At 39.2% G+C, this 24,792-nt stretch overlaps 1 protein-coding gene across 7 annotated transcripts in view; it reads left to right on the top strand.

The window, feature by feature from the left end:
• Positions 1-24,792, top strand: part of LOC128021058 (neurobeachin) — a 109,032-nt gene that overhangs the window by 78,802 nt on the left and 5,438 nt on the right. The window contains exons 18-51 of one of the 7 annotated variants that reach the window (XM_052607944.1): positions 343-451; positions 1,067-1,148; positions 1,277-1,400; positions 2,815-3,007; positions 3,323-4,342; positions 4,922-5,139; positions 5,438-5,591; positions 6,208-6,231; positions 7,700-7,880; positions 8,349-8,473; positions 8,713-8,820; positions 8,907-9,075; positions 9,460-9,937; positions 11,402-11,556; positions 11,802-11,928; positions 12,476-12,590; positions 13,794-13,932; positions 15,157-15,218; positions 16,492-16,556; positions 16,745-16,853; positions 16,960-17,126; positions 17,245-17,369; positions 17,579-17,725; positions 18,710-18,846; positions 19,028-19,145; positions 19,232-19,334; positions 19,501-19,616; positions 19,750-19,862; positions 22,193-22,333; positions 22,456-22,575; positions 22,661-22,813; positions 23,048-23,215; positions 24,130-24,219; positions 24,561-24,753. In XM_052607944.1, coding sequence (XP_052463904.1) covers positions 343-451; positions 1,067-1,148; positions 1,277-1,400; positions 2,815-3,007; positions 3,323-4,342; positions 4,922-5,139; positions 5,438-5,591; positions 6,208-6,231; positions 7,700-7,880; positions 8,349-8,473; positions 8,713-8,820; positions 8,907-9,075; positions 9,460-9,937; positions 11,402-11,556; positions 11,802-11,928; positions 12,476-12,590; positions 13,794-13,932; positions 15,157-15,218; positions 16,492-16,556; positions 16,745-16,853; positions 16,960-17,126; positions 17,245-17,369; positions 17,579-17,725; positions 18,710-18,846; positions 19,028-19,145; positions 19,232-19,334; positions 19,501-19,616; positions 19,750-19,862; positions 22,193-22,333; positions 22,456-22,575; positions 22,661-22,813; positions 23,048-23,215; positions 24,130-24,219; positions 24,561-24,753 — 5,648 coding nt within the window. Of the gene's footprint in view, positions 1-342; positions 452-1,066; positions 1,149-1,276; positions 1,401-2,814; positions 3,008-3,322; positions 4,343-4,921; positions 5,140-5,437; positions 5,592-6,207; positions 6,232-6,982; positions 7,067-7,699; positions 7,881-8,348; positions 8,474-8,712; positions 8,821-8,906; positions 9,076-9,459; positions 9,938-11,401; positions 11,557-11,801; positions 11,929-12,475; positions 12,591-13,793; positions 13,933-15,156; positions 15,219-16,491; positions 16,557-16,744; positions 16,854-16,959; positions 17,127-17,244; positions 17,370-17,578; positions 17,726-18,709; positions 18,847-19,027; positions 19,146-19,231; positions 19,335-19,500; positions 19,617-19,749; positions 19,863-22,192; positions 22,334-22,455; positions 22,576-22,660; positions 22,814-23,047; positions 23,216-24,129; positions 24,220-24,560; positions 24,754-24,792 lie in introns of all 7 variants that reach the window. The other 6 variants (XM_052607947.1, XM_052607946.1, XM_052607945.1 and 3 more) reach the window with 6 other exon arrangements.

Below are 24,792 nucleotides of genomic sequence, written 5' to 3'. Positions count from 1 at the left end.
ACCGGCGGTCTTTGTGCTGTCATGTCCCCCTCCCCCTGACTGACGTGCTCGGGAACACGGATGTCTCCAAAAGGCTGTAAGAGGGCCACTGACAGCTGTGTGTTGTGTGTGTGTGTGTGTGTGTGCCCTTGAGAAGTGTGGTGTCACTTCTAATCGCATCAGTGTGCCAGTTGCATGCATCTCCTCATTGATCTTAATGGTGTGGAAGGCTGTGGGGTAAAATTGAACCAGTGAGTGAGTTTATACCTGCCTTTGGATTGTCAATGTCACTGCAAACATGACACATGTGCCTCTTATCTCACTTCCCCCCTGTGCTCTGTGTGTGTGTGCGTCTGTGTGCAGAAGGAAGGTGGAGATCATGCACACACACAGCCTCTTCACATTGCTCGGAGAAAGACTAATGATGCACACCAGCACTGTGACCATCACCACCTACAACACGCTATACGAGGTATCCACTGGTCTGCACAAAGCGGTTCTAGGTTAAAGACTTTCTATAAATAATGCATTATAAAGGTATTTCTAAAGGTCTTCTCAGTATGTTTTGCTCTCTGTGATATGGCAGTTCTCACTACTGGAGAATCCATTGCAGAAATTCTCTAAATGGTTATATGTTCTAGTTTTTACTAAAAGCAGAAGTGTCCAATAGCAAAAAAAACATATTCATGTCTGTGTAAAACGAGGGCAAAATACACATCAATGCATCTGAATAAATTGATGGTGCCATTGTAATCATTTATATTTATTAATAAATATTTATTGCTGCAGTTATTAAAACAATGAGCCACGAGGCCATGCATGCAGTGATTTTACCAAGAGTAAAAGGTTTATTAGGCATGAAATTTTAATTGTTTATTAAAATGATGATGGCGATTTAGGAATATGGTGTATTAAAATAGAATATATTAGATAATTTGTTAGCAAAAATAGCATTATTTATATTCAGATATAATATTCAGGCTTCCTTGAAAGCGTTCTTTCTTAAACCTTATCTTTAATATATTCATAAGAAAACATGATGATTATGTGTATTTGAATAACTGATTTCTGGTTTTGTCTAATGTAGATCTTAACAGAGCAGGTTTGCACTCAGGTGGTGCATAAGCCTCACCCAGAACCCGATTCTTCTGTCAAGATCCAAAACCCCAGTGAGTCTCTGTTGTACATTTCTAGTTATTTTATTAGATCAATTTCAACATGCATCAGATCCATGTCTAAGCTCTCATTCCGTTTTCCATTTCTCTCTCTCTCTCCTTTCTCGTTTTGATTTTCTCAGTGATTCTGAAGGTTGTGGCTACGCTCCTTAAAAGTTCCTCCCCCAGTGCTGAGCTGATGGAAGTACGACGCCTCTTCCTGTCCGACATGATCAAACTCTTCAGTAACAGCAGAGAGAACAGGCGGTAAGCGTTTATACACATTACTAAATCTGTGTGTGTGTGTGTGGGGGGGGGGGGGTTATCTAAAGGAATTTCATGTTCTGAATGTACATTTTTTTCATGTCAAAGCCAATAGAAGGCGATTTAGAATTGCATATCAATGAGCAAACAAAAAGGCACTTCCCCGCCTTAGATCCTCTGAGAAAACACCCCTAACGCACATACAAGCAAAACCTAATATTTATAGATAAACATACAAAAGAATTTCAAAAGCTGAATCACACACCATACAAATCCCCTCTTACATACAAACATGCCCACAGAAACCCAGACACTACAATATTTTTACACAAGCAAGCTGTATGCAAACATCAGAAGCTTTTAGCATCTCCCTCTCAGTGGGAAAGATGCTCCCTCCTATTAAATCAATTAGTGTCATAATTAATGCATCGAGGAATGAAGATTTGTAGTGGCATTCTCTCTGCATTGTTCCGTTTCATGGGCTCCTGCGAAGGCTAAGCCTGAGGGTCACCTGTTGGACTCAGGTTAGCCTTATTTGCTCATTAATAAGATTTAGGTACATTGATTGTGTGAGAGAGAGAGAGAGAGAGAGAGAGAGAGAGAGAGAGAGAGAGAGAGTGTGTTTATTTGTGTGTCTGCACACTTCTATCCTAAATAAGCCCATGGCGCACCATGCACCCAGGCCGACTCAGTCATCTGCTGCAATGGTTACAATTGCATACCAAAATCACAATTCATATTTTAACAGCAGTGAAGTGGGACTGCTTGTTTCTGTATTCCATAACAAGCGCGGCATTCTGAAGTGAGCAGACGTGCCTGGAATCTGAGATGACAAGAGGGAATGAGTATTTCCAGCAGGTTCCAGCAATAATAAATCGCTCCCTCCTAAGTACTTTGCCTAGGCTGTTTGTTTTTTATCTGGTTCTGATGCGTTCAGCTTTTGATTCTTTCCGTTTAGATTTGATTTAGTTCTGATTACATTGAGTGAAGGTTTCAAGGTTTCCATTACTGGAACTAATTAAACATGGGGTTACGACTTACGACTATTTGAAATATTTATCAGAGCATAATTTGCATTATTTCACACACTATTAGAAAAAGCTATACAAAATAAAATCGCAACATTAATGCGGAGTATGAAAAATGGATATGGATATTCTAAATGTTTAAAAGATTACAGATAACGGTGTTATTAAAGCAATAGTGTTTTGGAAGATTAACTTCAATTGAGCAATTTAAATGTAAAAATAAAGGAAATGAGCATGCATGCGCAATTCAGTATCTAAACCATGTTTTCCATTGGTGTATAGCCACTGTAAAAAACAGTTGGCGTATAAATCAGTTAACATTCTGCTTTAGTGAAGTATTAGTTCGTTCTATCTAAATTGGCATCATGGTGTCTCTGTAATGTGTGTAGGTGTCTGCTGCAGTGTTCAGTGTGGCAGGACTGGATGTTCTCTCTGGGCTACATTAACCCAAAGAACCCGGAGGAACAGAAGATCACAGAAATGGTTTACAACATATTCCGTATCCTGCTTTACCATGCTATAAAATATGAGTGGGGAGGCTGGCGCGTGTGGGTGGACACACTTTCCATTGCCCACTCCAAGGTTAGAGCAAGCCAATCTCCAAGCTCTTTTCTTGATATATTTAGTTTCTTAAAATCACATCTAATGGTTTTAATGTATTTCTTATGTCAGTGAAGGATGAAACAGTTATTTTTACTATTTCCATTTTATGGCCTTGTCTTTCGGCCAGACTAACAGTAATTGTATTTTATTTTAACACTGATAAGACTTTTTTTTCCCTAATTGGATAAAGTGTTGCAATGATCCATTTGTATCCATCAAATGGTGAAGATAAGATAAAAATCTGCTTGGAAAGTAGACTAACACACTTACAACTACTACTACCCACCTCTTTAGGTGACCTATGAGGCGCACAAAGAGTACCTGGCAAAGATGTACGAGGAGTACCAACGACAAGAGGAAGAGAACATCAAGAAAGGAAAGAAAGGTTTTGTCAGCACAATTTCCGGCCTTTCCGCCCAACCAACCACTGTCAACGGAAACCTGGAGATCCGCGAGATCGATGACACGTCTCAGACGCAGACACCAGAGAGCGAGGCAGACTATGGAGAAAACGCAGACTCTCGGAACCTGCTGGCCGAGACCAAAGGTCCGGAGGGCGAAGCCGAACGGTCAGCCGCAGGGGTTCGTGTGGAAGTCCATGACTTGCTAGTGGACATCAAAGCCGAGAAGGTGGAGGCTACAGAGGTCAAATTAGACGATCTGGATTTGTCCCCGGAGGTTCTTGGAGGAGGAGGTGGCATGGAGAATGGTCCCTTGGTGGAAGTCGACTCGCTGTTAGACAGCACTTACTGTCTAGCAGTTCACAAGCTCAATGGGAGTCTTGTCCCCAAAGACGAGGAAAGTGTTGTGGTGGGTTTGACTGAAGACGATGGGAACCTGGGTCCTCTCATCACACTGGCAGATGAAAAAGACAGCGTTCCCAGCAACAATGGCTTCCTGTTCCCCAAGGTGGATGAGAAGCTGCTTCCCTCATTGGCGTCGACAGAGCCCCTGGTGCTGCCCAGCCCTGAACAGCCCCATTGTCCAACAACTCCACACACTTCAAGCGCCAGTGACGACCTCAGCCTGCTGGCGCACATGACGACTTGTGGTTCAGATCTGGCTCAAACCCCAAGTGGCCTAACAGAAGATGATGGGTTTAAGTTGCAGAGCTCCTTGGCGGACATCAGCACACTGGCAGAAGCCGAGGCCCAGGCTGCAGCCAGGACAGCAGAGTGCTTGGAGCAAGAGGTTGGGGAGGCCAGGGCAGGAAAGTGCGGAGGGGACGCAGCCAGCACCACTTCAGACACGGAGAGATCCGATGATGGAAAGGACAAAGAAATGAAGAAGATTCAGACTACGGCCACCACGCAGGTGCAAATCACTCGTTATATCTTTGATTTTTTTTTTTTTTTTTTTTCTTGTGTTTGCCCACCGATGGTAACTCTTAAAAAAGGTTTACTCACCCTCATGTCGTGCCAAACCTGTTTTGACTTTCTTTTGTGGAATACAAGAAGACATGTTAGGAAGAATGGTCATGCTGTTCTTTTCCAGTGAGCTTCTAGTGAGTCTGTACACCTTGATTAGCTGGATCAGGTGTGTTTAACTTGGTCTAGAGCTAAACTCCGCTGGAAGGTGGTCCTCTAGGAGTAGGATTGGACACCCCTGGAATATACATTGACACAAATGAGATTTGAAATTTGTGGCCTAGAAGAATATTTAGAGAATGTAAAGGAAAAAAAAAATAGTAGTAAGATGTAACATTTTTTTAAAACATCTCCTTTTGTATTCCACCACAGATAGTCTGTTACAATATATGGGTAAACTAACCCTTTGTGTCCCAATCTGGTTAAGAACCAGAAAAATGTAAAAGACGAATGAATGCCATGATGAACTAACAAGCAATCAAAGGCAATGGCTTTGATGAATGATTGAATTGGTGCTTTCCTGTAGGCTCTTCATGGTCGTATGTCGGGTCAGATGGAGAGGGACCTCCGTGTGGATCTGGGCTTCAGGGGCATGCCGATGACAGAGGAACAGCGCCGGCAGTTCAGCCCTGGCCCGCGAACTACCATGTTCCGTATCCCAGAATTCAAATGGTCACCCATGCATCAACGCCTTCTCACTGACCTCTTGTTTGCCCTGGAAAGCGACGTACACATGTGGAGGAGGTATGCGAGTTTTAGACCTGCAGAAATGACCAGCTAAGACATTTTCCAGCATGAACATCTTATGTTGTCCTGGAACAACTTTTCTGAAATCCCTAACCCTAACCCTACTCCTTCCCCTGTCTGTAAAATCTGATTTGTCGATCCAAGACTAAAAATAAAGGATATTATTTATAATCTAGTTCTCAGTAACCTCTTTTGTGTTATTTGACAGTAAAACCGTTTAAAAAAAGATTAACATTATATGCTTTTACGTGGTCTTGCTTCACTACTGTCTTCTTTTGTTCTCTTTTTCTCGCAGTCACTCTACAAAATCGGTCATGGACTTTGTAAACAGCAACGAGAACATTATATTTGTCCACAACACCATCCACCTAATTTCTCAGATGGTTGATAACATCATTATAGCGTGTGGCGGGATCCTTCCTCTGCTCTCTGCTGCCACTTCCCCATCTGTAAGTGGCACTTGAGCGGCCCCTAGTGGATCCTCACATCAGTACAACATCCTTGAATTATAAAAGCACTTTTTTTTTTTTTTTTTTTCGGAAGGGCTGTAATTGAATTTAGAATCTTCTAGAAGAAAAATAAGTTGTTCCTGTTTCTATTCCCTGAATATCACTGTATGTTATATTGTCGCTGTATGGTTGCTGAAACAATACGTTTCATCTTATACGAGTGCTAACACCAGATCACATATTTTTACCTACATACAGAAACATTCTTGAGTGCTGCTGATGTCATATTTCATCTTTTCAGCTTTAACCCTGAGATCTTAAATATGAACACAATCCCTAATTTTGCAGCTTTTTTTGTCCTGTGTTCTTTTACATTTTTCCTGCAATCTAACCTTTTTATTTCGGGCTAACATTCTTAGAGCTTTTCTGAAATGTTCTCTGACTGACTCAGCATTTTTTGGTGCCTTTTGTATTCTTTTGTTGTTTGTATTGCCTCTAATTCCTTTTTCCCCTTGCCTTTAATTCTCTCTCTCTCTCTCTCTCTCTCTCTCTCTCTGTCGCTCTCTCTCTCTCTCTCTCTCTCTCTCTCTCTCTTTTGTATTGTTTGCATGTACAGAGTTCTAAGGTTAGTGCAAACCCTGTAAGTTCCAATTTATTTATTCTTCTCTAACAGTCGCAGTCTTGTTTGATCCATTTCAGATAATTTCCATCTTTTCTGTCTTTTTCAACCTCAGACTATGTCTGCATTCATTTGGTTTAATCATAAAAGATTTATGAAGCATATATTGCACTCAAAGTTAGGGTTAGCACTCCGTACTTCCTGTTTATCTTAAGCGGACCAATATTCCAGTCATCTATAGAGGTATTATAATTGCAAAATCATGCATAAGTTTTCAGGTTCATATAAAAATATGATATTTGCAGTTACCCACGATCAATTTATTATCCACATAAAGTGTCCAGTAAGTATTATCTGGCTGATCCTGTGATTTCAAAATACTGCCTTCCCATGTAAATAGTGAGTGATAATGTTTTCAAATATATTTTCAGAAGTACAAATTTTTAACTCTTTTAATTTGTATAACAAACTGAGTGCACCTTTAAATGTGAGATTTTGAATGTATTAAAATGCTAACTTATTAGCATTATTATTTTATGTGATCAGTTAAAGTGGTCAAATCTGATAAAGTATATTATCAGATTTGATTCATCATTATCGTCTGTTATTCACTGAAAATCTTCAAACAGATACAGATACTGATATTAAAATGCATTAAATAAATTAGCATGCACCAAGGAGCTGAGATGAGTCCTCCGGCTACATTTGTCCGTTTATAAGGCTCTTCATTAAATGTCAACTTCATTTGTTCCCCTCTGTGTTGGTCATAAAGACACAAGGAGGTTCTTGCTTACAGAAAGAGACAAAAAGCAATGAAGTTAATAGCCTGCCAGGAAGCTCTGGCACAGGGGCAGAGGTGGGTCCAAGCTATAGCCCCTATACTTACCCACAATGCACCACTGCCTGACTTCTTATTTGCCACTATTATGTCTCCTATCATCAAGCATGTTCCCAGTTTTCAACATCAATTTATTTATTTTCACTACTCAGCTGTAGGTTTTAAGAAAGCAGTTCATATCTCAAGAGGCTTTTTATAGAATTTAAAAGCATATTTTCCTCTTCTTTGAAGACTCCACTGCTATCTAAAACCATAGTGGGTATGTTCTTGTCAACCTTTTGCTTTACAAAAACTTTTTTCCTTTTTAATACACAATGTAAATATGTTGAACTTTTGATATTGATGTTGCAAAATGGTGATGTGACCACTGCACAGATTAAGCGCACAGCACTACTGGACCTGTTCACACTCAAATGGGTGTCACACTGGTTTGAACTTCCCTCTAGTGGTGTGAGGTTTTCAAACACCTTCCTCCCCAGTTTAATGTTTTCGAGAGGCATGTTTTGTGTGGCCTGGCATTATTGGTTTGATGTTATCACACATTTGTTTGTTTGTCAGCAAGGTGTGATCATTATTCTGTGTTCTAGTTTGTGTGTGTTTGTTTTTTGATTTTCTAAACTTCTGGACTTCGGTTATGTGTGTGCGTCCCAGACGGAGCTTGAGAATGTGGAGGCGACCCAGGGCATGTCGTCTGAAACGGCAGTCACATTTCTGAGCCGGCTGATGGCCATGGTGGATGTGCTCGTGTTCGCCAGTTCTCTCAATTTCAGCGAGATTGAGGCTGAAAAGAACATGTCGTCTGGGGGACTAATGCGCCAGTGTCTACGATTAGGTGTGTGTGATGTATTTTTCCCGTGTAACTATTTCAAATATTGCATTTTTTATATACTGTATGCCTTGACTGTATAAAGTAGTTTCAGTGTAAGGTTTTTGTACCTTAAGTGTGAATCACTGAATTTAGTTGGTTGTTTTTTTGTGTGTGTTTTTTTTTTAAATGTAACAATGCATTCTGCAATTTATCAAATGCAATTTATCAAAAGCAACAGCAAAGACCTTTACATTGTCACAGAAAAATCTAATAATTGTTATTTTAAAAAAATTATAAAAATTGTTCTCAATATTGGTGTTTTTATTGTAATTTGTAAATAAATGCAGCTTTGGTGAGCAAAAGAGACATAAACATAAAACATTTAAATAAAACAGACCCAAAACGTTTGAAGGGTCGTGTAGTTATGTGTCTGTGTGGTGTACAGTCAATATCAAGGCAGATGTTCTAGTAAAACTGTTTGTTTCCTCTTAGTGTGTTGTGTAGCAGTGAGGAACTGTCTGGAATGCAGGCAGCGACAGAGAGAAAGAGGCAGCAAAACCTCACTGCCAATCAGCAAGACCCAGGAGAACCTACAGACTGCAGCGTCCGCCAGCAAGGTTACACACACACACACACACACCTGCACGAATACAAGAGAACAAACACACCTGCGCATGCAAAATGCATCTATACACAAACACATACTAAGGAGCTTCTGAAGAAGCATTAAATGCACATCAGAAACAGAACAAAATGCAATGCATTTTTGCTATAAAACTTGAAATTACGTAAATAATAAAACCAGTGTTTGTGTGTGTGTGCATTGTATGATTCTCTCTCATCCTCTCTGCCGCAGACCGTCATACAGAATGTCCCGCGTAACCTTTCCCCCATCAAAGACCCAGACAGACTGCTGCAGGACGTGGACATCAATCGTCTCCGTGCTGTCGTTTTCAGAGACGTGGTGAGTCGCTCACTTACCTGAGCTGAAGCAAAACATGTATGTTAACATGAACAGTATGATTGTTAACCATACTGCGTGTTCAATAGGATGACAGTAAACAGGCTCAGTTCCTGGCTCTGGCTGTGGTCTACTTTATCTCTGTCCTTATGGTGTCGAAGTACCGGGACATTCTGGAGCCCCAACGGGAGATCGGCAGGTCCAGCAGCCTATCAGGGAGAAGCATCCGACAAGAGATTAATTCACCCACCAGCACAGGTGAACATAGCATCTGCAGTGTCATTATCTTCTGAGACTTTGATTGCACTCAACAGACGTGTATCTTTCGTCCTTTACCACTTAAACACCCAACAAATGCTAATAAGTGTTTAAACACAGTCAGACGTCTTCCACTCAGACATTTGTTAACTGTCTCTGATTAGCTCTGCTACTGTATATAGTCATCCAATTACTCAACTTCATCAACTTAAGTGTGCAAGGCATTATTGCAATGCTTTATCTGAGTGCAATATTGAATTAATACTCAGGTGCAGGCTTTAAATAAATGCAGGCTTGGTGAGCATATGATACTTCTTTAAAAAAATAAATAAAAGGTCTTCATTCAAACTTTCGACCACTAGTGTATGTGTGTGCAAATTGCAGAAAACCCATCCTCCTTCACAGATGGTGTACGTGGAGAACGACCAGCCGTCACCCCTCTGGACGATCTTCCCCTGGAGGCCTCGCTGCCTCACACTGACTCCGGCATCGGGGAGGAGCAAGTCACCAGTGCTCTCAATGGCTCCGAATTGGGCACAGACTCCAGCGGATTGGGTGGGCACTCAGGAGGCCCGGATGCCATGAGCGAGTTGCTGTGCACACTGTCGTCAGAGGTGAGGAAGTCCCGCGAGTCCCTGCTGGAGTCGCCTCCTGGCGTGGAGGTTCTGAAACCGGCCGCGTCGATCTCCAGCATCAGCCAGGCCAACAAGGGAATCAATGTGAAGGAGATCCTGAAGAGTTTAGTGGCAGCACCGATGGAGGCGGGGGAGGCAGGGCCCGAACCCCAGCCGTACCACCCTGACCCTGCCCTGAAGAGGGAAGCTGCTGCTATGCTGCCCATGCAGTTCCACTCGTTTGACAGGTGGGCAGCTCTAGCGAGAAGTGTCTAGCTAAGATACATTATGCTTTGCTGTCATCTATATGTGCTGTTCTGTCTCAGACCAACCTTATTAACAGACAATATTATTTAAATAATCAATCAAATAATTAAAAGTATTAAACCCAAGACCCAGAGAGCTGAGCATATCAAGCTTAAATATATATAATAATTTATAATATGATATAATTGAATATTTTTTTATTTTATATTTTACCGAGGTTGACATTCAGTAATATAAACCTTTTAGTACAGACCCACCGTGCACTGAGGTTAATAAACAATTATATGCATTTGTAAAAACCAGTCGATGTCAGTGTCATTTCTGTGTCATTTAAAAAATAAAATCTAAAAAAAAGACAAATCTATAATGTAATATAATTTAATTATACATATATTTTTTTATTTATTCTGTAAAGTTAAGTTGAGCAAAATGAAATATCTAATGCTGTCTGCCATTTGGAACAGCTTTTGATTCAGGTGTACGCTTTTGTTGTCTACTACATTTCGGAACTACGATTGAATCAATAAATCATTCATGAATCAATGCGGTTACACTTACATGTGGAACGTCAAGACTTTTTAAAGAACAAATGAAGTCAAGAACGCCTTAATTACGTATATGCAAGCACAAGGCCTTCCTTTTGTTTTGAATGCAGTCCATTTTTCTCTTCATTACTGCACAGGCGTCTGCAAAAAACGCCACTAGCTCTGTGCAATAGTGTGCTCAGGGCTCAAGAGACTGACTGGCTTAGCGTGTGAGATTCCACTGATACTCTACAATACAAACTAAAGCCCCTCTCAACATCAATCCTCTTTGTTCTTCCCAATTAAGAAAACCTGATGAATAAATTAAACATAAGATTATGCTGTTAATCATTCACAGGCTTCTTGAATGTTAATAATTCAGTAGGACAGGTGCATATTTTATAGACTGGTCTTTTAAATTGTCATCATTTTTCACAATAATTCTACTGTATTTTTACTGTAATTATGAAAAAATAAATGCCGTCTTGGTCAGCATAAAGCACTTCTTTCGAAAACATTTCAAATGTTTTAGTGACACCAAACATATGAATAGTAGGTGTGTTTTTACATGTAACTTATTGTTAATATTAATATTTACAAATGTATATTGAATTAAATTTATTTTGTTTATTAAGAAGCTTTGTATAGTTTGAATTGCTTATGTTTCTCTACTGTAACTCGCTTTGGATAAAAAGTCTGATTAATGCATTGCAAAAGTTGAGTGATTTCTTAAAAATTAGAAGAAAAAAAAACATTTAAAATCTTACTGACCCCAAACATTTTAATGGTAGTGCATATATAAGTGTTTAATTTATGGTATATAAAAGTATTTTGATGTGAAGATGTATATAGGGATTAATTACTGAATAAATTCAATACATTTGTGTGTGTGTGTGTGTGTGTGTGCACGCACATTCACAGGAGTGTGGTGGTGCCTGTTAAGAAGCCCCCTCCAGGAAGCCTGGCTGTGAACACAGTAGGAACTCCCACCACCAGTGGTGTGCCCTCATCAGGAAGTACGCCCAATATCTTTGCTGCTGCCACGGCAACACCTAAAAGCATGATCAACACAACAGGCGAGTCGTCCTGAATATTTACATTATCTTACAATCCAATGAGCATATGCATTTTGTTGGTCTATGCTCTATTTGCATGTGATTGGGTTGATTGGGCTATTTGGAGTAGTCATGGGCTTTCATAAGTTTAGACTCTTTTCCAGTCGTAGTGTCCATTTTAGACATTTAAGCATGCTTTGTGACACTTTAAAACAATTCCTTGTGCTTAAACTATTCTAATGTGTCTCATCCATTATGTCTCACAGGTGCCACTGACTCTGCTTCTTCCTCATCCTCCTCTTCATCAAGTTTTGTGAATGGTGCCACAAGTAAAAACCTCCCAGCGGTGCAGACCGTTGCACCAATGCCTGAAGACACAGTGGAAAACATGAGGTACACACACACACACCACATCCTTTTCTCCTCCACCCTGTGCTCTTCCTCACTTTATCCAGTTATTCACATGCTTAAAACCTTAAATCATGCATTCCCACTTCCTGTGCTCATCCTCTTTTTTTTTTGGCAGTCTTTCTTCTTCCTATGATTCCCATAATCCATTAGTTTCTTCACTTTACATCTGTCTCCTCTCTGCACTTCCCGATCTGTATATCTTTGTAACCACAGCACGCACCACAGCCACAGATTCCCTCAGAGACACGTACTGAGGTCTCTGTGCATTTTTAAAGATGCACTTTGAGGTACTTATGGTCTGAAGTGTATTTCCTGCCAAACATGGGTACATCTGTTCTAATTTGAATGCAACAGAATTGATTTTCTTCATTTTTGTCTCTTTGCATGTACGACACGGAAGCTTTGGGGCTCAATCATCCTTTGATTTGGCACAGATCAACACACAGGGATTAAGTCACACTTTAGACTAAGAGCTGCAGTGAATGCCTGTACAGTCATTACTGTCTGTTTTTGCCCATTTGTATTGCAGTGCCTTTTGTGAAGTGGACCAGTGTCCACTGCGAACCAGGCTGACGCCTCCTGAACTCAAATCCTTTAGTTCGCTGACAGGATTCCAAACAGCCCCCAGAGATGCAGGACAGTTTCTTAGGCAAGGAAGCTTGAACTGGCCCACCTTACCCACTGCTACCAGCTTAACATTCCCTTCCTTCTCTCTGTCTTTCTATTTTATTCTGTCTTTTTCTGCCTCTTTTTCCTCTCTTTCCTGGTGGTTGTGAGTTTTCAAGCTGGCCAGCTACACCACCACTGCTGCTTTGATTTGTAACGGTTCTGCAAGATTTGATTCTGTCTCTTTTTCGCATATAAACAATGTCCAAACCAGGCATGACACGATACAATTTTCAAGCATACAAATCACGTCTCTTTGATTTTCATTTCTTCAATTGCATTTTTTAAACATGACGTAATGTGCCAGTGTTATTTTAGTATACAATTTTATCATTAGTTTTTTATATACATTTTATTTGTATTTTTAATTTTAGTTTAAGTTTTCGTCATTTTTTCTTTTTCATAAGTTTTTATATATATATATATATATATATTTCTATTTTACTTATTGTTTTCATAATATATTGACAAGACAATTACAACAAAGAAATTCAATATTTTTTACTAGCCACCAACTTAATATGCAGATGGCATGTGAATGCAGAATAGTCATCAAATATGCTCTGATTGGCTGTAATTTCCAGTATTTCTTTGCATCAGACCTGGTTAAGATTTACTATCAGTGACATAAGCTATTGTTTCAACTATACTGTGGTAAAATGCCTAACAAACACATTGATAATCCACAAAAAGCATGCACACTCCAAATCAACAGTTATATTTACCAAGAACTTGACAGAATCAACACTGCTAGCTTACCGTTTCATTATAGACATTGTCATTCTTCAATGTCAAGACATTCCTTGTTGGCACCACATTGGATGTCCTCAGACTTTTATGATTTTTTTTCCTCATGAAACCTTTCACACTTGCCCTTGTTTGGTGTCATTTGCATCCCTGGCGCTGAAGTTTTAGTCTTAGTGCAGGTTAACTCAGCTTCTAGCTAAGCGCAGTGGCACTTTAAGGGTGATGTGTGCAATATAATAGGGCGATCGTTAAGCATTTGCCTCCCTGTGGTTGAATTCTTGTAGGTAGGCTTTAACCCAGCAGTAACTCCATAGACTTTGTCACATACTAACCAGCTGGAATTGAGAAGTGTGATTTTTTTTTTTTTTTTATAACTGGTCTCTGTATTTTGGAGCTAACTTGAATATTTCTCTCTATGTCTTTCATATTCCAACTGTAGTATCACGACTAAATTGGAGCGTGCCTTAGAGAAAGTGGCCCCCTTGCTGAGGGAGATCTTTGTGGATTTCGCCCCCTTCCTTTCGCGGACTCTGCTGGGCAGTCATGGGCAGGAGTTGCTCATAGAAGGTACAGGTGCTGTATAGTGCTCCTTTTTCTCTCTACCTGGTGTCTCTGTGGAGTCCCTCACTGTCTGCTGTGTGTGTGTGTGTGTCCACTGGCTGCCTCATACACACACAATTGTGCGAGTACATGGACCTAGAGCAGGTATGAGAATAACTGAACTGCTTAGGATGAAAGGATGAAACACTGAGGAAGTGCTCTAGCTGGTATATATTAATTGGCCTCACAACACCGACAAATTCATTTTTGTAATAAAATATGCATAAATAACTTAAATGTAATAGATATAAAAGTGTAATGGTGTGCATTTTCTATTTATTTTTCAACAAAAAAAGAAAATCATTTTTAAATTTAAAATATGTATAAATAATGAAAATTGTATAAATAATAAAATATAAAAAATATAGTTCTTATATAATTATTACAGTGTTTTCTTTTCTAGGTAAATTTAATTAATTTGATTTAAAAATACATTTTAAGTTTTGTGTTTAAATTTATGTATACATTTTTGTATCAGACAAAACATATTTTATTAAACTTTTTCTTTACCAGAAAAAAAAAACTTAATTCATTTTTTAATTCATAATAATGGCAGGTGACAGTTCCATCAACTCAGCTGACCCAAAACTTGCTCACACTGGGCCAGGTCTATCAGGCGATCTTTATTTAGTCCTGAGAGGACTTCCTCTCTATTCATTTCATCTGAAATCAAAGAAATCTAAATCTGAAGATCCAGATCTAGAGTGAATCACTTTTGTTTCTTGTTCCACCGCTGTCTTTTGTCTCCTTATATTTCCTTCCTCTCTTCTCCACCCTCTCCATCCCCTCCCTGCTGTCCTGTCAGGCTTTAATGTCTGTGCTCTCACCTTGTCTTGACCTCCGCACAGTTTAATGTTTGTCTGTTTTTGTTGTTTAATTAAAGCAGAACTGTCTTTACATTAAAATAGATCAGATTTATCACTTTAAAGTTTTGAGCCAGTTATGTTAGGTTATTTTATGTTACACACATGTACAGTGGGGTCCAAAAGTCTAAACTGAATATATGGGATTTCAAATGCAATACTGAACTTGGAAATACACTCATCTTAGGTCAATTAAAACCAGAAGGTTCATATTTAAGATCTGGACATTCTCACTATTGTTGTCAGTCTTTTGGAACCCACTCAGATTTATGTTTTTATTTTTTTTTAGACATGCGCATGCTAAAATCTGTTTTTTGTTAATGCACTGCTACAGGCTTGGTTTGTATGAAGTCCAGCACATCGGTTGTGGAGCTTGTGATGCTCTTGTGCTCCCAGGTGAGATTTCTCACTTTATTCTCTAATTCATTTTAACTTAATTTTGTCATTCACCAAGTGTTCGTATTTTCTATCACCACACCAACTTACATTTCAGGCTCCATAAACTCCAAATAAACTACAGTGAAACTGCTTTTAAACAGCTTCAAATTTTGGAAAAGGTCACAGTGCTGCAATGTGGAAACATTTCATCAGTATTTTTCAACCTCTTTGTGCTTGACCTAAACAGGATCCGATTTCAGACCCACCCTACTTTACGCTAAAGCCAGTGTGGGTATCAAAAAGTATCACTGCATACTTCCGAACTACACACTTTAGCTTAGTTTATATTCATGCATATATTCATGCCGCATGATTTTATCCAAAGCAAAATACATTCACTTTTGATCAGTTCATGCATTCCATGGGAATCAAACGCAAGACCTTTGGTAGCACCACGCTCAACTCTTTGAGCTACAGTAATGTTTCTTTAGCTTCCAGTAAAACTTCTAAACTTCACATTCAGAAAGTATTCCTGTTGAAGAATTTTTACTTACCTTTAAGACACTCCTGTGCTCCTGTGCTTCGCCATCAATCCACATGAGGAGAAATTTACTTTTCTCACTACTAATCAAACATTTCAAAGCAGAATTATCAACGCTTGCATCTGGGTGTCAGTATCTTATACTGGGAACCCCACTAAACCTCTTTGAACTCTTCTGAATGATCAAGATTTCAGACTTTCAGGCTTCCTCTGCCTTCAGAGTTGGAGTGAAGATTGGGAGCTTTGGGGTGTAGCAGTGGCCCATCCGGTGTTTGATGCCCTCTCATCCTCCTCTCCCCTCCTCCCTCTATTTCCCGTCATCGCTCCATCAGCACATATAATATTACTGAAGCTCCAAGCCCTCCATTAGTGGCTCAGGGGATGAAACCGTACCCTAAATATTGATTGGCAGGAAGCAGAAGGTAATGGGAGCTGCCTGTGATGTGTCCTTCTAGAAGCATCTGCAGTGGATGCTAAGTGCATTCTGCCTCTCTTTCTAAAAAAATTACTCTCGCTTCTGTGGCAAAGAGCCAATCAGGAAAGATCATCAGTGCATCTCTTCACCAAGAGTCATGAAAATAGACAGAAAAATGTATTTATTATCAGAACAGTATGCATGAAACAAAAGCATTTTAGCATTTTAAACTTCACTAATCCATAATTTCATTAATGCATTTATCTTCGGCACATTAAAATGTTTAAATTATGGTATTCATTAAGGTCAATAACGGTTGTTTTGTGTGCTTTCAGGAGTGGCAGAATTCCATACAAAAGAATGCAGGACTTGCATTCATCGAACTTATTAATGAGGGAAGGTACGTTCTCATTCTCATTAAAGTTCCTACTCAGCTGACATAAAATGAAAGTTTTCAAAAGAACAATTCCTGATTTGTTTTTTTTTGTGAGATCTGGTGCAATATATTGAAAGGAGATGCTCATTATGCAAAATTAAGTAATCATTTCAGGTTTATGCTTTACGTATTTCACTGTGCTTTTGTTTCAGGCTTCTTTGTCACGCCATGAAGGACCACATTGTCCGTGTCGCCAATGAGGCTGAGTTCATCCTCAACAGGCAGAGAGCGGAAGATGTCCACAAACATGCTGAGTTTGAAGTCAGTCAGTCTGTGCGGATCACTGTGTCATGTGTTCACGGTCTAATTGTTTATCATACATAAGGAATGATGTGAAGATCATTTCCTTTGCTCTTTCTGTTCCTAGTCGAACTGTGCCCAGTACGCTGCAGACAGGAGAGAAGAGGAAAAGATGTGTGATCACCTCATCAGTGCCGCCAAACACCGAGATCACGTGACTGCAAACCAGTTGAAACAGAAGATCCTCAACATTTTGACTAATAAGCATGGAGCATGGGGAACTATGTCCCAGAGGTTCACAATCTCACAGTTTATTCTCAACCTTTTCCAATTCTGTTGCTAGTTTCCTGGCCAGTCATCACCTCCTCACTCTCTCTCTCTCTTTCTCTCTCTCTGTCTGTTTCCACCTCAGTCAGCTGCATGATTATTGGCGTTTGGACTACTGGGAGGATGACTTGCGCAGGAGGCGGAGATTCGTACGCAATGCCTATGGCTCCACCCACTCAGACGTGGCTCTCAAATCTCTAGAAGAATACGGTCAGCCACAACACATCCATACCACCTCAGTCTAATTTACAGTGCACAAATATGTCTCAGAGACATATTATATTAAAGTGATGTGTGTCCATACATAATACATATGCAGATACACAACATTATTTTATCAGGAAATATATATATATTATTTTATTTTTTTTGCATGGACTAATTATTATTGTAAATAACTATATGTTTTGTATGGGCAGGCTCTGAGGAAGAAGAGGACGTGACGTCACAGAAATCGTTCCGTAGTCATTCGGTGGTCAATCAGAACCCTGAGACGGACCTGATGCTGGAAGGAGATGATGATGCCGTCAGTCTGCTGCAGGAGAAAGAGATTGACAACCTTGCAGGTATTCAGCGTCTCTGCTGCACTCATAAGGCTTTTATTCTCCAGCAGCCTTCTCAGATCCCATTTTAAGACTGCCATGGCACTATTAAACAAATCAGTCTTAAATGCCAGCCTGCACCAAGAGTTCCACTCTAGCTGCTCATGTAGAAATCATTAATGTGGTGATTCTTTGATGTATTGTTGATGCATTTGCTAATGTATGCAACTGTACTTTATTCCCAGTGGCTTTTCGTCCGAGGGTATTTATCTCAAGAGGCAAGTTTGGTCCTTCAGTAAACAAGTATCCTAATTAGCGTTTTAGCCCAGAACAAGCTCCAGCCCTTGTGCCTTTTGATGCAAATCTCAACTGAATCTGCCAAAAATGTGATTATGAGCTCAAGTGCTACATCTGATTTTGATATTGAATCTCCGGATCACTAAATTAACTAATTAACGCTTATCAAAGTAGCCACTTAATCATTATCTTAATGAGTCACTGACTGTATTTAACACATTGTGGCTATTTAATCATTATTTAATTAAGCTAAATGGCTTGTTATTTCCTCAGATTTTAGTTTTTTTCTTTTTATATAATTTCTAAATCAAAGAGGTCTATGTCTGTTAATCTCGAACTGGTTTGAAAACTAATGCCTTTGATCATTTGTTCATGCTTTGTTTTCAAAAGCTTGAGCTACAAATGCTTTCTGACAAATCACTTGGCCTTGGTAAAGTAACATCCTGATAATAACAGCAGTCAGTGCAATTACACCACTAAAAATGATCATTTTTAAGGATTGGTAATGGTGAAAGATGCTTTTTCAGGACCAGACGAGGTAGATTTTCGATTATTATATGTTACATGTTCAAAAAGATTATTTAATTCTCCAGTACTGGTCTTGAAATCCCAGGTTTTTGGAAAATCTGACCACAGTCACTTTGTTCACTTATCCAGGACTCAGGAGTTTTAAATGTTACGTTTCTCATTCTGTGCCGTGGTTTCTTTCAGGTCCAGTGGTTTTGAGCACACCGGCCCAGCTCGTTGCTCCTGTGATCGTTGCTAGAGGAACATTGTCAATCACCACAACAGAGATCTATTTCGAGGTGGACGAGGATGATCCAACTTTCAAAAAGATTGATTCAAAGGTACTTTATGTGCCACTGATAAAGTCTACATTATTTCACATAGAATTACTTAATATCATCCAGTTAGAATTTAGGGATCATGCGTTGGCATTGCTATTGTCCCAGAGTTCAAAATGCAGTATTCTTTGCTAACTGCCATTCCTCTGATTGTATGTAAATGCTTTGCTTTTTTGTTTGTCAGGTGTTGGCGTATACTGAGGGCCTGCATGGGAAATGGATGTTCAGTGAGATCAGAGCAGTTTTTTCAAGACGCTACCTGCTCCAAAACACTGGATTAGAGGTCTTCATGGCCAACAGGAGTAAGATGCCAATTCTCCAAAAAAAATGTCAAAATGTTGTTTAATTTAAGGTTTTTAATGGCACTATTTTATTATCATCTCCACAGCATCCGTCATGTTCAACTTCCCGGATCAGGCCACTGTAAAGAAGGTAGTGTACAGTTTACCCCGGGTCGGCGTTGGCACCAGCTATGGTCTCCCTCAGGCAAGGTAAGCTCTTTGGTGTTGGCTTTCTAATATTGAAACGGGTTCAGTCATATGAGATTAGTTTAGGAGTGGTTGTTATATGACTAAACATTTAACTATTAATTAATACTAAATGTGTCATAAGCCAATGCTAATTGATTGTGTTGTTATTTTGCTGTTTCTCCCATAGACGGATATCTCTGGCAACACCAAGGCAGCTCTTTAAGTCATCTAATATGACTCAGAGATGGCAGCGGAGGGAGATTTCTAATTTCGAGTACCTCATGTTCCTCAACACGATTGCAGGTAAGATTCTTTTCTGCACTAATAAGTTTCCTGCTTTTGCAACTAATAGTTTTATAATTAATAAAACTGTGTTATAGGCTATATGTAAGTTACCTGCTCATAGACAACATTGTCTGTTGATATTTGTTTGCAGGGAGGACCTATAATGATCTGAACCAATATCCTGTCTTCCCTTGGGTCCTGACTAACTATGAATCGGAGGACCTGGATCTTACCTTGCCTGGGAATTTCCGGGATCTGTCAAAAGTATGCCACTCCTGAAAGTCTTTTTCCATAGCTCAAATAGAGCTATACAAATCATCCGGAATGTAATATGAATTGTTAGAAGGTTTTTACGGATACCAGTCTCAGGTTGTTGTTTCTTTTAACTCTTCTTTTTATGTTAACCAAAACATTTTGCATTTTTTTGCATTTAAAACATTTTGAAACATTATTACAATTTAAAATAACTGTTTTAATATATTTTAAAATGAAATTAATTCCTGATGATTTCTGCAACATTACTCCACTCTTAAGTGTCACATGATCCTTCAAAAATCATTCTAATATTCTGATTTGTCGCTTAAGAAACATTTATCATCAATGATAAAAACAGTTGTGCTGCTTTGTATTTTTGTGTAAACTGTGATAATTGTTTTCAGGATTCTTTGAGAAATATAATTTTTTTCTGAGGAATTCAAAACAACAGCATTTATTTGAAATGTATAAATATACACACACACACACACACACACACACACATATACAGTATTGTTCAAAATAATAGCAGTACAATGTGACTAACCAGAATAATCAAGGTTTTTAGTATATTTTTTATTGCTACGTGGCAAACAAGTTACCAGTAGGTTCAGTAGATTGTCAGAAAACAAACAAGACCCAGCATTCATGATATGCACGCTCTTAAGGCTGTGCAATTGGGCAATTAGTTGAAAGGGGTGTGTTCAAAAAAATAGCAGTGTCTACCTTTGACTGTACAAACTCAAAACTATTTTGTACAAACATTTTTTTTTTAGCAATCCTGTGAATCACTAAACTAATATTTATTTGTATGACCACAGTTTTTTAAAACTGCTTGACATCTGTGTGGCATGGAGTCAACCAACTTGTGGCACCTCTCAGCTGTTATTCCACTCCATGATTCTTTAACAACATTCCACAATTCATTCACATTTCTTGGTTTTGCTTCAGAAACAGCATTTTTGATATCACCCCACAAGTTCTCAATTGGATTAAGGTCTGGAGATTGGGCTGGCCACTCCATAACATTAATTTTGTTGGTTTGGAACCAAGACTTTGCCCGTTTACTAGTGTGTTTTGGGTCATTGTCTTGTTGAAACAACCATTTCAAGGGCATGTCCTCTTCAGCATAGGGCAACATGGCCTCTTCAAGTATTTTAACATATGCACACTGATCCATGATCCCTGGTATGCTATAAATAGGCCCAACACCATAGTAGGAGAAACATGCCCATATCATGATGCTTGCACCTCCATGCTTCACTGTCTTCACTGTGTACTGTGGCTTGAATTCAGAGTTTGGGGGTCGTCTCACAAACTGCCTGTGGCCCTTGGACCCAAAAAGAACAATTTTACTCTCATCAGTCCACAAAATGTTCCTCCATTTCTCTTTAGGCCAGTTGATGTGTTCTTTGGCAAATTGTAACCTCTTCTGCACATGCCTTTTTTTTAACAGAGGGACTTTGCGGGGGATTCTTGAAAATAGATTAGCTTCACACAGACGTCTTCTAACTGTCACAGTACTTACAGGTAACTCCAGACTGTCTTTGATCATCCTGGAAGTGATCATTGGCTGAGCCTTTGCCATTCTGGTTATTCTTCTATCCATTTTGATGGTTGTCTTCCATTTTATTCCACGTCTCTCTGGTTTTGCTCTCCATTTTAAGGCATTGGAGATCATTTTAGCTGAACAGCCTATCATTTTTTGCACCTCTTTATAGGTTTTCCCCTCTCTAATCAACTTTTTAATCAAAGTACGCTGTTCTTCTGAACAATGTCTTGAACGACCCATTTTCCTCAGCTTTCAAATGCATGTTCAACAAGTGTTGGCTTCATCCTTAAATAGGGGCCACCTGATTCACACCTGTTTCTTCACAAAATTGATGACCTCAGTGATTGAATGCCACACTGCTATTTTTTTGAACACACCCCTTTCAACTAATTCAACTAATTGCCCAATTGCACAGCCTTAAGAGCGTGCATATTATGAATGCTGGGTCTCATTTGTTTTCTGAGAATCTACTGAACCTACTGGTAACTTGTTTGCCACGTAGTAATAAAAAAATATATGAAAAACCTTGATTATTCTGGTTAGTCACATTGTACTGCTATTATTTTGAACAATACTGTATATATATATATATATATATATATATATATATATATATATATATATTTGTATATGACTTTACTGCTACTTTTAATCAAATTAAAGCATACTTTCTGAATATAAGTAATAATTTAAATATAATAATATTTATACTCCACTTTCAGAGGCCTGAATCAAAAATGAGCTAATAACTTTAATTCTTTTTTTCTCCTTCTTGTTTGTAATGTAGCCAATCGGAGCCCTGAATCCAAAGCGAGCCGTGTTCTATGCAGAACGCTATGATACATGGGAGGATGACGGAACTCTGCCCCATCATTACGCATCACTGTACTCCACCTCAGCATCCACTCTCTTCTGGCTTGTCAGGATAGTGAGTCTTCACTGTAGTCTATTCATATTCTATTGAAAATCTGAATCTTAATTCTCTTTTTAAGAAAAGCTAATAAAAGTCGTTTTAATCTGATAGTGTGTGCCACTTCCTCAATCCCACAGGAACCCTTCACCACGTTTTTCTTGAATTGTAATAACGACAAGTTTGACCATCCTGACCGGACGTTTTCTGGCATCGCGCGCTCTTGGCGAAGTTGCCAGAGGGACACATCTGATGTTAGGGTGAGTGAAATCTTGTAAGGTAAAACGATGCTGTGACTGGTCTTACTTCTGTGCTGTGACGTCAGCGTGTTTGTTTGCATGACAGGAGTTGATCCCGGAGTTCTACTACCTCCCTGAGATGTTCGTGAACAGCAGCGGATATGATCTGGGGGTGAGAGAGGACAGGACAGTCGTGTGTGACGTTGAACTACCAGTCTGGGCCAAAAAACCAGAGGACTTTGTTCGCATTAACAGGATGGTGAGGGATGGAAAGATTTTTTGTGCATTCAAGCACCTTTGTTCGTCATTATTGCGCCATTTCAGATGCCTTTAGGATTAATAGTCAATTCAGCCAGTGTGTCAAGAATCAAAATAAGACAAGGCCAGTTCCCTGAATGGAGCAGCTCTAGTTTGAGCTTTACATGGTTAGTAATTTATTTTAGAAGGCCTGATTGGCCCTTGTATTAACCCTGTTGTCCTCTTCCTGTCTCAGGCGCTGGAGAGTGAATTTGTGTCCTGTCAGTTGCACCAGTGGATCGATCTCATCTTTGGCTACAAGCAGAGAGGACCGGAGGCCATTAGGGCTCTCAATGTTTTCCATTACCTGTCTTATGAGGGATCTGTGAACTTGGACACCATCTCCGACCCCCAGCTCAGAGAGGTAAGACCCCCTCGCCAGAGAGGTCAGTGAGTATTGATTCAACGGAGGATATTGATCTAGGAACCTGTCCTACTTGTGTGAATCAAGTTAAGCTGTGTTTTTAATTGGTTTCTATTAGACATTGTCCGGTATAGTTTTTTATGATACTGATTTTTTCAATGTATCTCAATAAAATATGCAGGATGAAATTCTAATTTTTTATTTTATTTTATAAAAACTGAACAAAATAATAAATAAAGACACAGTTAATAACATTGATTATTACATATTCAATAATATAGTAGTAATCATCTCAAATGCTTAATGTCAATAATAATCTTAATCTAATTAAATAACTAATCATAAATAATCATAAATAATCAAATTAAAATGCTTAATGTCTATAATTAAGATATTATTATTATTAATATTATTGTCATTAAGTATTATTGATAAAATACTTAATGTCTTAAAGGGACAGTTCACCTTCAGTTGCTAGTCCACATTGACTTCCATAGTATGAAAAACAATTAAAAATAACTTACACAAATTAAATTAAAGTATGATATCATTGTAAAAACATTATCATCATCATAATTAAAATATATACATTTGATATGAATGCATTTTCCTGTTTAACACACAACAGTGCAGTTCGGTTGTTATTTATCAGCAGGCTTGATAATAGAACCATTAATAATAAAATCTTATTTGATAGTCTCCATCATTAGTCTTTAATATCTCCCGTCAATATCTTTCAGTCCTCTGTCCAAAATGAGTGAATATGTTGATATTTCATATCTCAGCACGGCATGTTGACAGCAGTGTTCCGCTTGTCTTTCCATGTCTGTAAATGTCTGTCAGATGTGAGGCAGCTCAGGGGTCTGTCAACTAAAAATATAACCGCTTGTTTTGTCTCTTTGTCATCTCTTTAGTCCATGGAGGCTCAGATTCAGTCATTTGGACAGGCTCCATCACAGCTGCTGATAGAGCCTCACCCTCCACGCAGCTCCGCCATGCACCTGGTGAGACGCTACTATATCACCTTTATTATGTCCTTTTCAAGACACCTCTTTTAATTGTGATCTATATCAGATCTCTTGGAATAAATGTGATTTATGAAATCACGCCCGGTTCAGACACTGATTTACACCTAGCAAGGTTGTCTATGGTTGGATGTTTCCCCCTCCTGACAGTCCGAACCAACCCAAAACTGATCCTAAATTTTATCCTTACCCAGAATCCTGCCTTGTGATGTTCACCTTGTTTGTTCCATTGCAATTTACCTTTCTAATTCCTTGTCCCTTCCTTTTACCTCCATTTTTTCCCCCTCTTCGTCCTCCTCTTTCTCTCTTCTGCTCATTAGTGTTTCCTTCCGCAGAGTCCTCTGATGTTCAAGGACCAGATGCAGCAAGATGTAATCATGGTGCTCAAATTCCCCTCCAACTCTCCGGTCACGCACGTGGCGGCCAACACGCTGCCTCACCTCAGCATTCCTGCTGCAGTCACGGTCACATGCAGCCGACTGTTCGCCGTCAACCGCTGGCACAACACAGTCGGTGAGCGCGACCGTTTCCAGCTTTCTTAGACATAACAGT

The sequence above is a fragment of the Carassius gibelio genome, chromosome A10 (genome assembly GCF_023724105.1).
Source record: "Carassius gibelio isolate Cgi1373 ecotype wild population from Czech Republic chromosome A10, carGib1.2-hapl.c, whole genome shotgun sequence".
NCBI lineage: Eukaryota > Metazoa > Chordata > Actinopteri > Cypriniformes > Cyprinidae > Carassius > Carassius gibelio.
This window is presented reverse-complemented; position numbering and strand designations above follow the sequence as displayed.